The sequence below is a fragment of the Zeugodacus cucurbitae genome, chromosome 5 (genome assembly GCF_028554725.1).
Source record: "Zeugodacus cucurbitae isolate PBARC_wt_2022May chromosome 5, idZeuCucr1.2, whole genome shotgun sequence".
NCBI lineage: Eukaryota > Metazoa > Arthropoda > Insecta > Diptera > Tephritidae > Zeugodacus > Zeugodacus cucurbitae.
The window spans coordinates 20,701,514-20,715,765 of NC_071670.1; the positions used below are offsets into that span (position 1 = coordinate 20,701,514).

A 14,252-nucleotide genomic window follows, 5' to 3' on the forward strand; every position below is an offset into this window, starting at 1 on the left:
AACTCTTGAATTGGAAATAGAAGTCAAATTTCATCCACATTTCCTTCCATAAATCGAACTTTTTGACCAGGGCATAATATAAAAATTTTCTATCGAGGCAGAATTTAAAAATGTCTCTAAATCGTATGGAAAAATTTGATATTACGTTTATGGATTGCATAAATCATGTAACAAAGGCATGGGATACAGACGTCAAAAAGCAAACAATAGCAAACTGTAACAAACAAAATTACAAAATACATGTTTTAACGTATGTACATAAAACTTTATGCGAAGTAAATAAATATAACTGTGCATAAATCTATACTTTTAAGCTTTTAAAAAAATTGTATATCTTAATGAATACTTCTATAACTCGAAATTTTATTTGTGGATTATGGTGATTCAAGTTAGGGAAGTTCAACTGTATTCCCATGATACTTACTTTTTTCACTCATCTTTAAATTTGTAATTGCATATTTTTCATTCCTATTTTATAAAATCCAATTATATAATTTTTAGATAAATGGTAAAAACAAATATTTTGAGTTATCACATGCGCTCAAATTGAATCAGCGATTTTCTCTATTTGTACTAGAATTTTTACAGATAGAAAACTATAAACATAATCAAAATCATATATTTGTCTTATACAAATTAGTACACAACATTAAAGACTCATAGCTATTTTGAATGCATTCTCCAAATCTGCAATTAAATCGTCCGTATCTTCCAATCCAATTGAAAGACGTATAAGGGAATCGTTTATACCCAGTTTCTTACGTTCTTCTGCCGGAACTGAAGCGTGAGTCATGATTGATCTAAAAAAAAAATAAATTATTAGTTTATAAAATTCGCTATAATAATTAATTTATTTAAGAATTTATAAAGGAATATCTTACGGAAGCTCTGCCAAACTTTCATATCCACCCAAGCTTTCGGCCAAGGCAAACACGTTTAAATTCTGAAGGAAGGCTTTTGAATGTTCCAAGTTGCCTTTAAGGAAAAATGAAAACACTCCACTGTATCCATATGTTTGCTTTAGAGCAAGCTGGTGTTGTGGATGAGACGGTAAGGCTGGATGCAAAACCTTTACCACAAAAGGATGCTCTTCCAAAAATTTAGCGACAGCAATTGAACTCTTTTGATGCTGTTCCATGCGTAGAGGAAGAGTTTTCAAACCGCGATTTACTTGGTAACAATCAAACGGAGAGGGTACAATACCGGTCGCTATAAAACAAATAATATAATTGTACTAAACATATACCTTTAGTAAAAATTAACACTTACCATTTTGTAGGAATTTTAATTTTTGGTATAAATCTTCCGAATTAGTTGTTATGCAACCCATCACGACATCAGAATGACCGTTCATATATTTAGTTAAAGAGTAACACACCAAATCAGCACCCAGTTCTAATGGTCTTTGGAAATATGACGTCAAAAATGTGTTATCAACAGCAAAGATAACATTCTTATTTTGACAAAATTTGCTAATTGCTTCAATATCCGCAACTTTGATCAATGGATTTGTGGGTGTTTCAATCCACACAAGCTGAAAAAAATTATTAACACGTATATTATTAATACATGTATGTTTTCATTTTTCATATATATATTATAAAACTAAAAAATATATACAAATTTGAAATAGTTTGAAAGAGATTCATTAACTATGGCAATCCACTTATATGTCATCAGGTTATCTGGTTTTAAGACTTCATATAGTCATGACTTAAACTTAATATGGGCATTTCCGCCAGAAGGTCTACCACAGACAAAATATTAAACATTATTAGAATTACAAAGTTTTCGCATATTTTCATAGGAAAATATCTAAATTTACTGATATTAAATTAATTTTAAATTAATTCATAACCAATTACGACATATACCAAAGCCAAGTCAAATAGGAGCTACTTTTCTCATTTCGATTTTTCTACTGCATTTGTTTTTTCGTCAAAATTGTTAAAGAAACATATCATGTATAATTTTTTGATTTGTGTAAAACCTTTATAAGGGTACAAAGAGCAAAATAAAATGAAAGAAGAAAGCATGCGATTGCAAATAACTGTAAGTTTTTGCTCTCTTATTATCCTATATTTTAATGTCCCGTGCGACATCAAAAAACAACACTTGTTCCCACTGCATCGCAAATAAAAGCAGCAAGCCCGCCAAATTTTGGGTATAAACAGTAAACTTGTATACAATTAAAATAAAAAAAACCTTGTTCAAAAATCAGAAGATTTGTGGTTTTGGTAACTACTTAAAATTGGTCCCGTGCGACATCGTAGGTGTGGAATTTGAAAATTGAAATTTATTTTTTGTCTTATAAAATTTACTTAAGTATGTAAATAGATACATTTACATTAATTATTTACATATGAGCAAAAACCGCACTTTAAATTCCACTGAAATAGCTATTCAAATAGATTTTGGCGAAAATTATAGGCTTCCAAATCAAAATAAGAGTGCTCATTTTAACAAGGTTGTAAGGGAAAATCATTTGCTTTTAAAAGTGACAAGTTAACGCATGACATATTATTTTCTTGATAAATCTCTTAACAAAAATTAAGAAATCCTTTAGTTGCTTTTCTAAAATATTTATTTTTTTTTTAAGAGAACTGCACTCCGTTTAAAAACAAATTTATATTATCAAGCCTTGTTGATTTTATAAAATAATAAAAATACTCTTCATTAGAATAGAATTTTTTTGCAAGGAGCCGTCGATGAAGTGGGAGCAGTTATCAAAAGGAAAGTCTGGCAGATAACGAAATCCAAAAAATTTTATACCCGAAGACAGCATTTTCTGAAAAAAAAAAATGTATTTCACATTCATAATACCATTTTCATTTCATACTATAGAATTTTTGTTGTGTTTCTCGTTGGATATTAGTTAAAATAAATAAATACATTTACTACTTTTTTAAGCCATTTTATTGGACTTGTTGTTAAATAATTCCGTATTATAAAACAAAATCAACATAAATATTATGATGGAAAAAAATGTCCCGTGCGAATGTGGTTAATAATTAATTAAAAAAAACCATAAATTATTTTTGGATGAAATTCATATCATCTTTAAAGGCCATCAATGCGCAACATTTTACAATCAAAAACATTTGAATATTGCCTCACAATTCGCTGAAATCGCCGTTTGAATCGTTGTTCCCAAAAACGACTTCCATTTTTTGTCCCGTGCGAATGCCTTGGTTTTTTGCAATTATCTTGAAAATGAAAACCGTTCCAAAATCAACCTTAATACTAAATGTAGAGCTAATGAAGGGCTTTTGTAAATATCAGTGATTTACAATCGCAATTGCAGTTCAGTAATTTGAGTTCGATCACAGCAGCTATAGAGAAGTTCTGTGTTTTTGTTCGATCACAGTACATATACGAGTTCAGTAATTCTAATTCGATCACTATAACAATAGCAGTTCAGTGATTCTAATTCGATCAGTGTAGCAATAGCAGTTCGAAAAGTTACAATCACTGTTCAGTAACAATATCAGTTCGAAAGGAGCAATCACTATTTAGTAACAATATCAGTTCGAAAGTAGCAATCACTGTTTAGTAACAATATCAGTTCGAAAGTAGCAATCACTATTTAGTAACAATATCAGTTCGAAAGTAGCAATCACTATTTAGTAACATTATCAGTTCGAAAGTAGCAATCACTGTTCAGTGATCACAGTAGAAATTTTAGTTGTGATTTTGATAATTTTGGGTACGGTGATTACAAAAGCAGTTAAATGTACGTAAAATTTATTAATTAATTAATTGTGATTACTAAAGCAGGTAAATTTTGGATATTGTTAAAATTAATAAAAATGTAAATGTAAAAAAATTAAAAAAAAAAATGTGGAGTATAAACTCTAATAAATTCGTTTTTTTTGTTGAGATCGTAATAGCAATATAAAATCACAGTGATTTAAAAATAGCAATCACTGACTTCACAGTGATTCAAAAATAGCAATATCGCTCATCACTAATGTATAGGGAATTGGAACGGATACATGCTTGATTAAAAAATTTCCGAATTTAATTTCTTTAATTGGGTTTAAAATGGAGGAATAATGCAATTTGTCTGAAATATTGTGTTAAATTTGTAATTTAATTTGTTAGTTGTATAGTAATATTAAAATATAAAATTATGGTCACCTTTGTATTCGACACAATTGCTGCATCAAAAGCCAGTAGATCAGTTGGATCTACAAAACTAAATTGAATACCCAGTCTTGAGATCACTTGCCTAAAAATATAATACACATAATTAAAAATAAATTACGAAATCGTAATCCAATAGATATAATTCTACTGACATATACTTCTAATTATATTAGCATCCCAATACTATAGAAAGCATGTAGTCAATTAAAATATACATTACAGTCTTTTATACAACGAATATTAATAATACAATACTATAGAAAGCATGAAGTCAATTAAAATATACATTACAGTCTTTTATACAACGAATAAAGATAAATTAAATTTTTTATTACATATTTTACTGTTTAAAGATTTATACTTCACTAGAGACATATGGATTAAAAATATACTAGTCTATAGTATTTAAATGATATATGAATAAATGAACAAATGTATAATTTCAATCGAAAAGGGAGAACAAGAAAAGGAGTTAAATAATTTAAAATCTATATATATTTTTTTTTTAATATGATAATGCATTTCCCGAATTCTTAACACAATGTCACGAACAAAAAATGTGATAATTGTCCTAACTTTAAATCATTAGATATTTAGACTAATGATTTATTTGATGTGCAATGTGATGCGGACGCGGTCGCTGCCAGATAGAGAAAGGTTTTTCAAAGCTTACGCGCTATGTTTTATAACAGCAGGCTGACTTGAGCCTAACTGTTGCTTATATATTGACAGTTCTCCTTTGTGTTATATTCGTTTCAGCAATCCTGGAATAAAGTAGGACTTGCTGACATGATGCTACCATATAATATAATATTATAAATACATATAATATAATTAAAGATTGTGGTATGTCCCACAGAAAAATGATCGAAATAAAAAAAATTTATTTAAAATTTATTGTGACAGATTTATATGAGGAGAAATTTCCGTTTGTTTACTTTAAATCTTTCAAACAACAAATATAAGTAGTACCAATAAATCAGTATTAAATGCTGGCACTTAAATGTGATTTTGATATTCCCGTACAATATTAAATTTCTCATACAATCCTATTCCTTGTGGAATCTCCTACTACAGAGATCGCTTTCGAACGAAGGCATTCCATTTCATGTTCTACAATACTTATGCTGATGCAGTTTACCACTATTTAATTTCAAAGTTTCTACGGGGTAACCAAGCAATTTCCATTGTTTGGATCAAGGCCAGAAATATCGACATTTTATTATTACATATTGCTAGATGTTTGGCCTTCAAACGTTTCATAAATGTTTATTATATCCCGAGTTTCTACAGATATTTATTGAAAATGTACGCATATCAAAACATTTCTTCTGTTTAATAATATCATTACTTTAAAAGCTGTCTTCGAATTGCCATTTCCTTGCTCGATATCTTTCAGCGCGCTAATCTAACCTCATTAATGTATGCTAACAAAACGGTTTACAAAATATTTTAAATGCTTAGCTTATGTTTACAGCGGGAGTGCTAAGTATGTTTTAGAACTGGTATACTTTGTTCGTCTCGCTCTCTAACACTTGGCGGTTCGAAGCCTAGCAATATTACACTTAATGGGAACTGTTAAATTAATAAAACATTTAAATCATAAATAATTTTAAAGGTAAGTCTGTTAAATACTTTGGTAATTTTTACCTTACTAAACGCGCTGTCCCTCCATAGACATCATCTCCAATGACAATATGATCCCCAGCAGACAACATAGAGAAGACTGCCATTGCTGTGCCCAGCCCAGAGGAGAACGTTAAACCATATTTGGCACCATCTAAAGCCGCCAAACAGTTTTCCAACACGTTTCGGGTGGGATTGCCGCTTCGAGAATACTCGTATCCCTGAAAACAAAAGGAAGGAACTGAATTTAAGTAATCAGAAACAAAAAAAATGTATGAAAATACATATATTATGTATTTAATGTGTAGTTTGTCTTTTAATTAGAAACGATAATCAAGGACAAAAAATTAATGCTCTCATTTTTCGAAATACTTGTTCCTCTGCTGGAAAAGAGTTTCTTAACACAAAAAACAAGCAGAAGAGGCCGTCAGCGTAAAATAAGTAAATATTTCTCTATTGCTAGCTAGTGATCTGCTGGAAAAGCGTTTCTCAACCCAAAAAACAAGCAGAAGACAGCGTCGTTCTACTGGTGGTATTTCCGTTAGCATTGTTAGTGTTTAGACTAATTACAATTTTATTTAAACGTGAATATATGGGCATATGTGCATATATAAATCGATTTATTATTTTTAATATAAAAATGTATTATTTTTTATTATTTTTAATATAAAAATGTATTATTTTTTATTGTCCGTCATGTGTTTTAAAACTCCGAATTCGACCAATAAATTAGTCACAATTTAAGGCCTACACGATTATCTTTATTTGTAATTCGAACAACTTAACTCTTTATTACACATTATTCGAGTTTACAACTTCTTATTTCGCTTACACTTTACTTGGAAACTCTCTAAATAAAAAAAAAATTAATAGTTTTGTCCACATAACGGTTGTTTGTAAGTCCTAAAACTAAACGAGTTAGATATAGGGTTATATATATCAAAATTATCAGGGTGACGAGAAAAGGTCATGTCTGTCTGTCCGTCCGTCCGTGCAAGCTGTAACTTGAGTAAAAATTGAGATATCTTGATGAAACTTGGAAGACGTATTTCTTGGCACCATAAGAAGGTTAAGTTCGAAAATGGTAATCGGACCACTGCCACGCCCACAAAATGGCGAAAACCGAAAACACTTAAAGTGCCATAACTAAGCTATAAACAACGCTGTGGAAGTAAAATTTGGTATGAAGGATCGCACTATGAAGAGACATATGTGGATGTCATTTTTTTGGGGAAGTGGGCGTAGCCCCGCCCCCCACTAAGTTTTTTTGTACATATCTCGCAAACTACTAAAGGTATATAAAGGAAACTTTCTAGAATGTACTACCTTATACAGTTCAAAAATGGAGGAAATCGGATTGTAACCACGCCCATCTCCCATACAAAGGTTACGTTGAAAACTACTAAAAGTGGGTTAACTCAATAACGAAAAACGCCAGAAACACTAAATTTCACATAAGAAATGGCAGATGGAAGCTGCACTCAGATTTTTTTATAAAATGCAAAATGGGCGCAAAGTTAAATAAATAAATTGCGATAGTATAAAATGTTCGGTTACACCCGGACTTAGCCCTTCCTTACTTGTTTTTAATTAAATATTAACCACATGCGCACCGGAAAATTTTTCCCATCATAATATTTATGTTGATTTTGTTGTTATAATTCAGAATTATTTAACAACAAGTCCAATAAAAACGGGTAAAAAAGTAGTTAATATATTAATTTTTAAATAACATTAAACGAGAAACACAAGAAAGTTTTTCTATAGTATTTAATAAAAATAGTATTATGAATATTAAGCAGCTTTTACTTCTTGGCCATAAGGAATGATTTTCAATCTGATAACATAAAATTTATATTAACCTAGTTGTACTATTTTGTGCACATTGATAAAATGTATCGGGTATTAACAAATTTTTGGAATTTGTTATGTACCAGATTTTCCTTTTGATAACTGATACAACTGCATTGTCGGCTCCTTGCAAAAAAAAATTCATTATAATGAAGAGCATTTTAATTTTTTTTTTGTTAAGTCAACCCGGCTTAATAACAAACATTTTTTTTTTAATCTGAAAGCAGTTACTATCAGAAAAAATAGATATTCTAGAAAAGCAACTAAAGGATTGCTTAATTTTAGTTAAGAGATTTATCAAGAAAATAATATTTTATGCGTTAGCTTATCACTTATAACAGCAAACGATTTTCTCCTGACAACCTTGTTAAAATGAGCACTATTATTTGATTTGTAAGCCTATAATTTTCGACAAAGGTAGTTCAGGGGAATTTAAAGTGCGGTTTTTGTTCCTATGTATATAAATAATGTAAAACTATCTATTTACATACTTAAGTCAATGTTATAAGACAAAAATTAGTTTTCAATTTTTAAATTCCACACCTACGATGTCGCACGTGACCAATTTTAAGTAGTTACCAAAATCACCAATCTTCTGATTTTTAAAAAGTTTTTTATTTTAATTGTATAAAAATTAACTCAAAACTTCGCGAACTTTCTGCTTATATTTCCGATGCAGTGGGAACAAGTGTTATTTTTTCATGTCGCACGCGACATTGAAATATAAGATAATAAGAGAACAAAAACTTACAGTTATTTGCAATCGCATGCTTTCCCATGCATTTTATTCTGCTCTTTATACCTTTATAAAGGTTTTACATAGTACAGTATATCTCGTAATTGGTTATGAATAAATTTAAAATCTATTTAATATGAACAAATCTAAATATTTTTCTGTGAAAATATGCAAAAACTTTGTAATTAGAATAATATTTACTATTTCGTCTGTGGTGGACCTTCTGACGGAAATGCCCATATTTATAATTGAAATACATTCATTCATTCTTAATACAAAAATAATTAAATATAAATAAACATAGAATTATAAAATTGCAAAACAGCAAAAGCTCACGTTCAATTATTCTTATCGAAATCAAATGTTATAAAAACAGCGAAATTATCAGTATCATTTTGCATACATCTTTTTGTGTAAATAGTATTTACTCGAACATAAATCAAATTAAAAAAAAAATTTAATGAACTTAAATTATCGCACGTAATATGTGTGTCAAAGAGCACATTCTTATCTTAAATATTTGTATGTACATATAAGAATAAATAATTATGTATACACACATACATATACATATGTATGTATTATTCCTATTTTTTAATTTTCCCTGTTATAAAAGCAATTAAGAATAAAATATTTGTATGATCCCCTGCGAACCACGACTGGTAATTGTATAGAAATAACACACAATTTAGTACAGGAGATTGGTTCATAAGTAAAAAGCGTCTACTCTCCGATTTTCTAAGGCTCATAAATAGAAATTATTTGCCTCCGACGTTCGGAAAATTATTAATAAAAAAATATATAAAAATTGTTAATTACAGGATATGCTTACTAAAAATCCTAAATATGAACATAATCTACATTTTTTGCATTTTTTTTTTTTCAAAACAGCCAAATTTTGTAATTTGTTTGCGTTTACAGAAGAAATCATATTTAGGTACACATACATAGGTATTCGATATAATAAGAAAAACCAAAGTGCACATATAAATCCATTAATAAATTTGTAGAAGTATTTTATTTAAACATTTTTATCGACAAACATTTCCATAAAGTTGGAATAAAAAAATTTAAAACTTGCTTATCACATGCACGTTTACATTTTTACAGCGATTTTTTGTTGCTTTGAGAAAGTTTTAATAAAATAATTTTGTACAAATTTTATTCATGGGTTTCTAATGTCAATTTGGTTGTTCTTATTATCTCTGCAAATTCTTTTCATAAATAAATCAACATTCACGATAAAATCAATTAAAATTATATATGATGTGATTGTAAAACGTAATCGAACAAACCATTTACAATGTCTATATGCTAATAATGTACTTCATACGCAAGAAATTATGATCAAATAAACCTAGATAAGGAATGATAATTTCAGCGTTTCAGATGTAGAGATTGAAGTTAACTGGTGAATTACCAGATACTCTTATGGGTAATTGATTTGTGCAAATTTAATTATTTAGTTTCTACTCACAAGATAAGAAAAATTAGCATGTTATCTTGTACCTAAAAAGTTGTAAATTCAACTCTTTGTTGGCAAAGGAATTTAGTTCTTTAGTTATAGTATTTAAAATGTTAAAACAATAGCAATTTTATAATCACGAACTGTAATTCTACAATTTAATATGTAACTAGTTTCTTTTTGTGCCCCTTTCATGTCAATGATATTATTTATGATTACTATCACTTATCGCTAAAAAAATACTATCTTATTTGAGTAAAAAATGCTTTATAGGAAATGATATTGCCATTATATTTGCAGGAAGTGTAGGAATTAAATATACATATGTTTTTTAGGATAAGAACTATTGATATACATTATGCTTGAAGATCTAAAAATTTGTATAAGTGTTCAATCTTATATCGAAAGCCATCAAGTACATTCATATATATTTTTATATACTACAACACTAATTTCCCAAATTAGAATCTTCCATTTTAAGAGGGACTCGGTTCCTACTCTAAATCAATAATAGTTCACCAATGTAAAGCACTATATTGAAAATATATAATCTTCCATTTCAATTATACTAACCTCGTGTTCTCCAGGACCGCGTTGTTTAAATGTGGTGCTCAAACTAATAGGGGGAACAACACTTCTACTATTCCATTGTGAAGGATTTTGTCCTGCGTGAATTGCTTTCGTGGCGAAGCCTTTAGGTTGTTTTTTAAAAAGCGGGCCCATAATATCAACACAATCTTATCTTTCGCAGCACTCTTCTTAAAATGAATTCTATGATTCCTACCGCAGGGTTTACATCATTGTATAGAGAAGTAGAGAAACTCCAAAAACCCACCTCCAGAAACTACTTTTGACATTTAAGCCAAGATGGCCGCCTATGTTGAGCTAATTCATATTCCCCAAATAGGGTTTCACATAATCAAAAATTTGTGTATTATTGTTTATTACCATTCGAATTTTTGGTAGTATTATGTTGTTATTTAGTAATACCAAAATAAATTATATTAATTCTGATAGGGATGAATACCCAACATAATTATTTGTAATGCGGTATGGTACGAAAAGTTGGCAGTAATTTAAATAGTATTTTAATTTAATTATTTTAAAGTATTTATAGACAAAATTGGGAATGGAAAATACAATTTATACATAAGTAAATATGCATGTGTATATTTTTATTGTAAATACAAATCGATTTTATGCGCTTTCATCAATGAATAAACATGAGAGAGATCATGCAGTTATTAAAATAACACTTCTTATAATAATGATATAAATTTGTTACATTATCAATTTTATGTATTTGTCTATATTTATACCTAAGACAGACATATGGTTTTCATACTATTACATGTACTACAATAAAAGCTCTAGAAACCATGAACCAGCATAGTAACACACATGTAGTATATTGTACTAAGTTTACATTCATCAGCTGATACAAATAAATTCAAGCAAATTGTAATTATGAATAACAGGCAGGAAAATTTATCCTGACTTAGTTATAATTTCAAGCAATCTTAAAATATTATTGTTCATACATTTCACAACACCACAAAATTTCAATGGTTTCTAGAACTCTATTGTAGTACGGAACACCATTTGCTTTCAAACATGGTTTCTGAAGCATACTACAATGTACACTACATGTCTGTCTCAGGTATTAGACAATACATTAGACCTATATACGAAGTTAAGGTTTTTTTTCAAATTGTGTAAATATTTGTCCCTTTTAAACAGCTAACGCTAAATCATATAAATCAAAAAAATTTACACTATATTTACAAATGAGTACAATACATTATATATTACCTATATTAAATTAAATTCTGTTCATTGTGCCCTTTTCCATAATTAATACGGATGTACTGCCTTTTTATAACTTGTTCGTTTTATTCTTTTGCTACCCTATTCCAATAAAGCTTTAATTATGAAAAGCAAAAACAACAACTAGAGAAACTGTCAAATAACTTACATGGTTGCTCAATTCTTGCTACCATATTTCTGTGGTGAATAATTATGCCACCACATTCGATAAAATGAAGCCCAAATAAATGCTTTCATTATTCTTAAACTTGGAAGTAAAAACGACTACTGTAATATTCAGTGTAAAGAGGAACCCTTTTTATATCGATAAAATATTGAATGCTTTCAAGTAATCTGTATTTTTTTTACAACTTTTCATTAAATTTCGCAAAAATTCTACAATGCAACCATTTTCCGGTAAAAAGTCGGCCATCTTGGACGCCCAAAGAAACCTACCCCCGAGGACTACTTGACAGTTCTCCATGAACGTCTCTCAGCTGTGGATTGTTTACGTTTTATCAGCTGATAGTTTCTCTACTTCTCTATACAATGGTTTACATACTCAAACATATTTTAAAAACAGTGTTAACCATTCACTTCAAATGTACAATTTTAAATACAATTAATACGTATTAGCGTATTGCTAAACAGAGCTATATTTAAACGTAATATTCTCAAAGAAAGTCACAACAAGAAATAAAGGCACGATTTTAGTTACTGGGCGCCAAGATTTGAGGCCATTTTTATTTGAATTAATCAATCAATTACTTTAAGTTCTTTCTACAGCTTTCTGGAATAGTGTCCTTCGGCCGCGCTGGTCTAATTAACATAAAAATGGCCTCAAATTTTGGGGCCCCAGTAACTAAAATCTCCCCGAAATAAATAGTTTTAAACTAAATTTATTTTTTCTGTAAATATACATGATGCAGATAGGGAGAAATTTTAGTATACCATTCCAAGTTTTCGGAGATAAAATTGGTATAGTCAGATAGTAGCTTCAGCAAAATTATAGCTTTCGAGGTATTTGCACTTATAATTTAAAAATTGAAAAATTGATATTATACACTTACACTTCACTACATTGCTTTACATCAATTATTAAGAAATTTGCTGTAACTTTAGTATACTGTCCCATAATGGGTATGGGCGGATAGAGGGTGTTCTCCAGATTACGAATATATATAATTATTGCCGCCGCATTATAGTTTCTGAGATATTTCCAATTAAAGATTTAAAATTAACATTTTTCAACACGTTATTTCTCACTGTATATGGAATTTTTCACATATATTTTGCACTTTAAATATATTTACGCTTCACTAATTTGTTTTTACATATTTATTTTTAACAAATTATATCAAAATTTGCTGTAAATAAACATTTAAGATTTTGCACAATTCTCTTTATTTGTACAATAAAAAAGGGTTGCATTCTGACACAAAATAAGTGTTACCATATCACATATTTTGTAAACGAATTATAAGAATCACAAGAATGAAAAAGAAAGATTATATCCCAAATGCAATAAGCAAAGTAGGTCTACGCGGAAGAACTTGTTATTCCACCACTTCGATAATCCCCGATGTTGGCTCGACCAGGGATATTTTTTTGAAGCGCGTCCAAAGGCCGCCTCTGCAGAAAGTAGTTCTATGCGGAAGAACTTTAACCACCTCTTTGGTAATCCCCGGTGTTGGCTCGACCAGGGTTATTTTTGTGAAGCGCGGCCGAAATCCGCCTCTGCAGGTATAAGTTCTACGTGAAGAACTTGTTATTCCACCTCTTTGATAATCCCCGGTGTTGGCTCGACCAGGGTTATTTTTTTTAAAGCGCGGCCGAAGACCATCTCTGCAGAACGTAGTTCTACGCAGAAGAACTAGTCACAACAATTTCCACCTCTTTGACAATCCCCGATGTTGGGGGGTGTTTACTTAACAACTATTCATAAGGTATTTGTTTCCTTCATTTTGGGGATTTTATTCATTTTGATTATTTTTATTCGATTGCATGTGGCAACACTTATGTTCTGTCATCTTGCAACCCTTTTGTTATTGTACAAATAAACAGAATTGTGCAAAAAGTTAAATGTTTTTTACAGCAAATTTTGATATAATTTGTTAAAAATAAATATATAAAAACAAATTCTTCTTCTTCTTGACTGGCGTAGACACCGCTTACGCGGTTATAGCCGAGTCCACAACAGCGCGCCACGTATCCCTCCTTCTGGCAGTTTGGCGCCAATTGGTTGTACCAAGCGAAGCCAGGTCCCTCTCCACCTGGTCCTTCCATCGGAGTGGAGGTCTCCCTCTTCCTCGGTTTCCATCAGCGGGTAGTGCATCGAATGCTTTCAGAGCTGGAGCACTTTCAACCATTCGAACAACATGACCTAGCCAGCGTAGCCGCAGGCTTTTTATTCGCTGGACTATGTCTATGTCGTCGAATGACACATACAGCTTATCGTTCCATCGTCTACGGTATTCGCTGTTGCCAATGTTTAAGGGACCATAAATCTTCCGCAAAACCTTTCTCTCGAAAACTCCTAATGCCGTCTCATCGGATGTTGACATCGTCCAGGCTTCTGCACCGTAAAGTAGGACGGGAATGATGAGAGACTTGTAGAGT

General features: G+C 30.3%; 1 protein-coding gene across 1 annotated transcript; it reads right to left on the reverse strand.

The window, feature by feature from the left end:
* Positions 1–597: 597 nt before the first annotated feature.
* LOC105215032 (cystathionine gamma-lyase) lies at positions 598–10,640 on the reverse strand. The gene is made up of 6 exons (XM_011188772.3): positions 10,401–10,640; positions 5,800–5,996; positions 4,141–4,231; positions 1,270–1,534; positions 882–1,209; positions 598–800 (listed from the first exon to the last, which is right to left on the reverse strand). Exons 1-6 carry the CDS (start codon positions 10,548–10,550, stop codon positions 650–652), a joined length of 1,182 nt encoding a protein of 393 aa, XP_011187074.1. The 5' UTR covers positions 10,551–10,640; the 3' UTR covers positions 598–649.
* Positions 10,641–14,252: the final 3,612 nt, after the last annotated feature.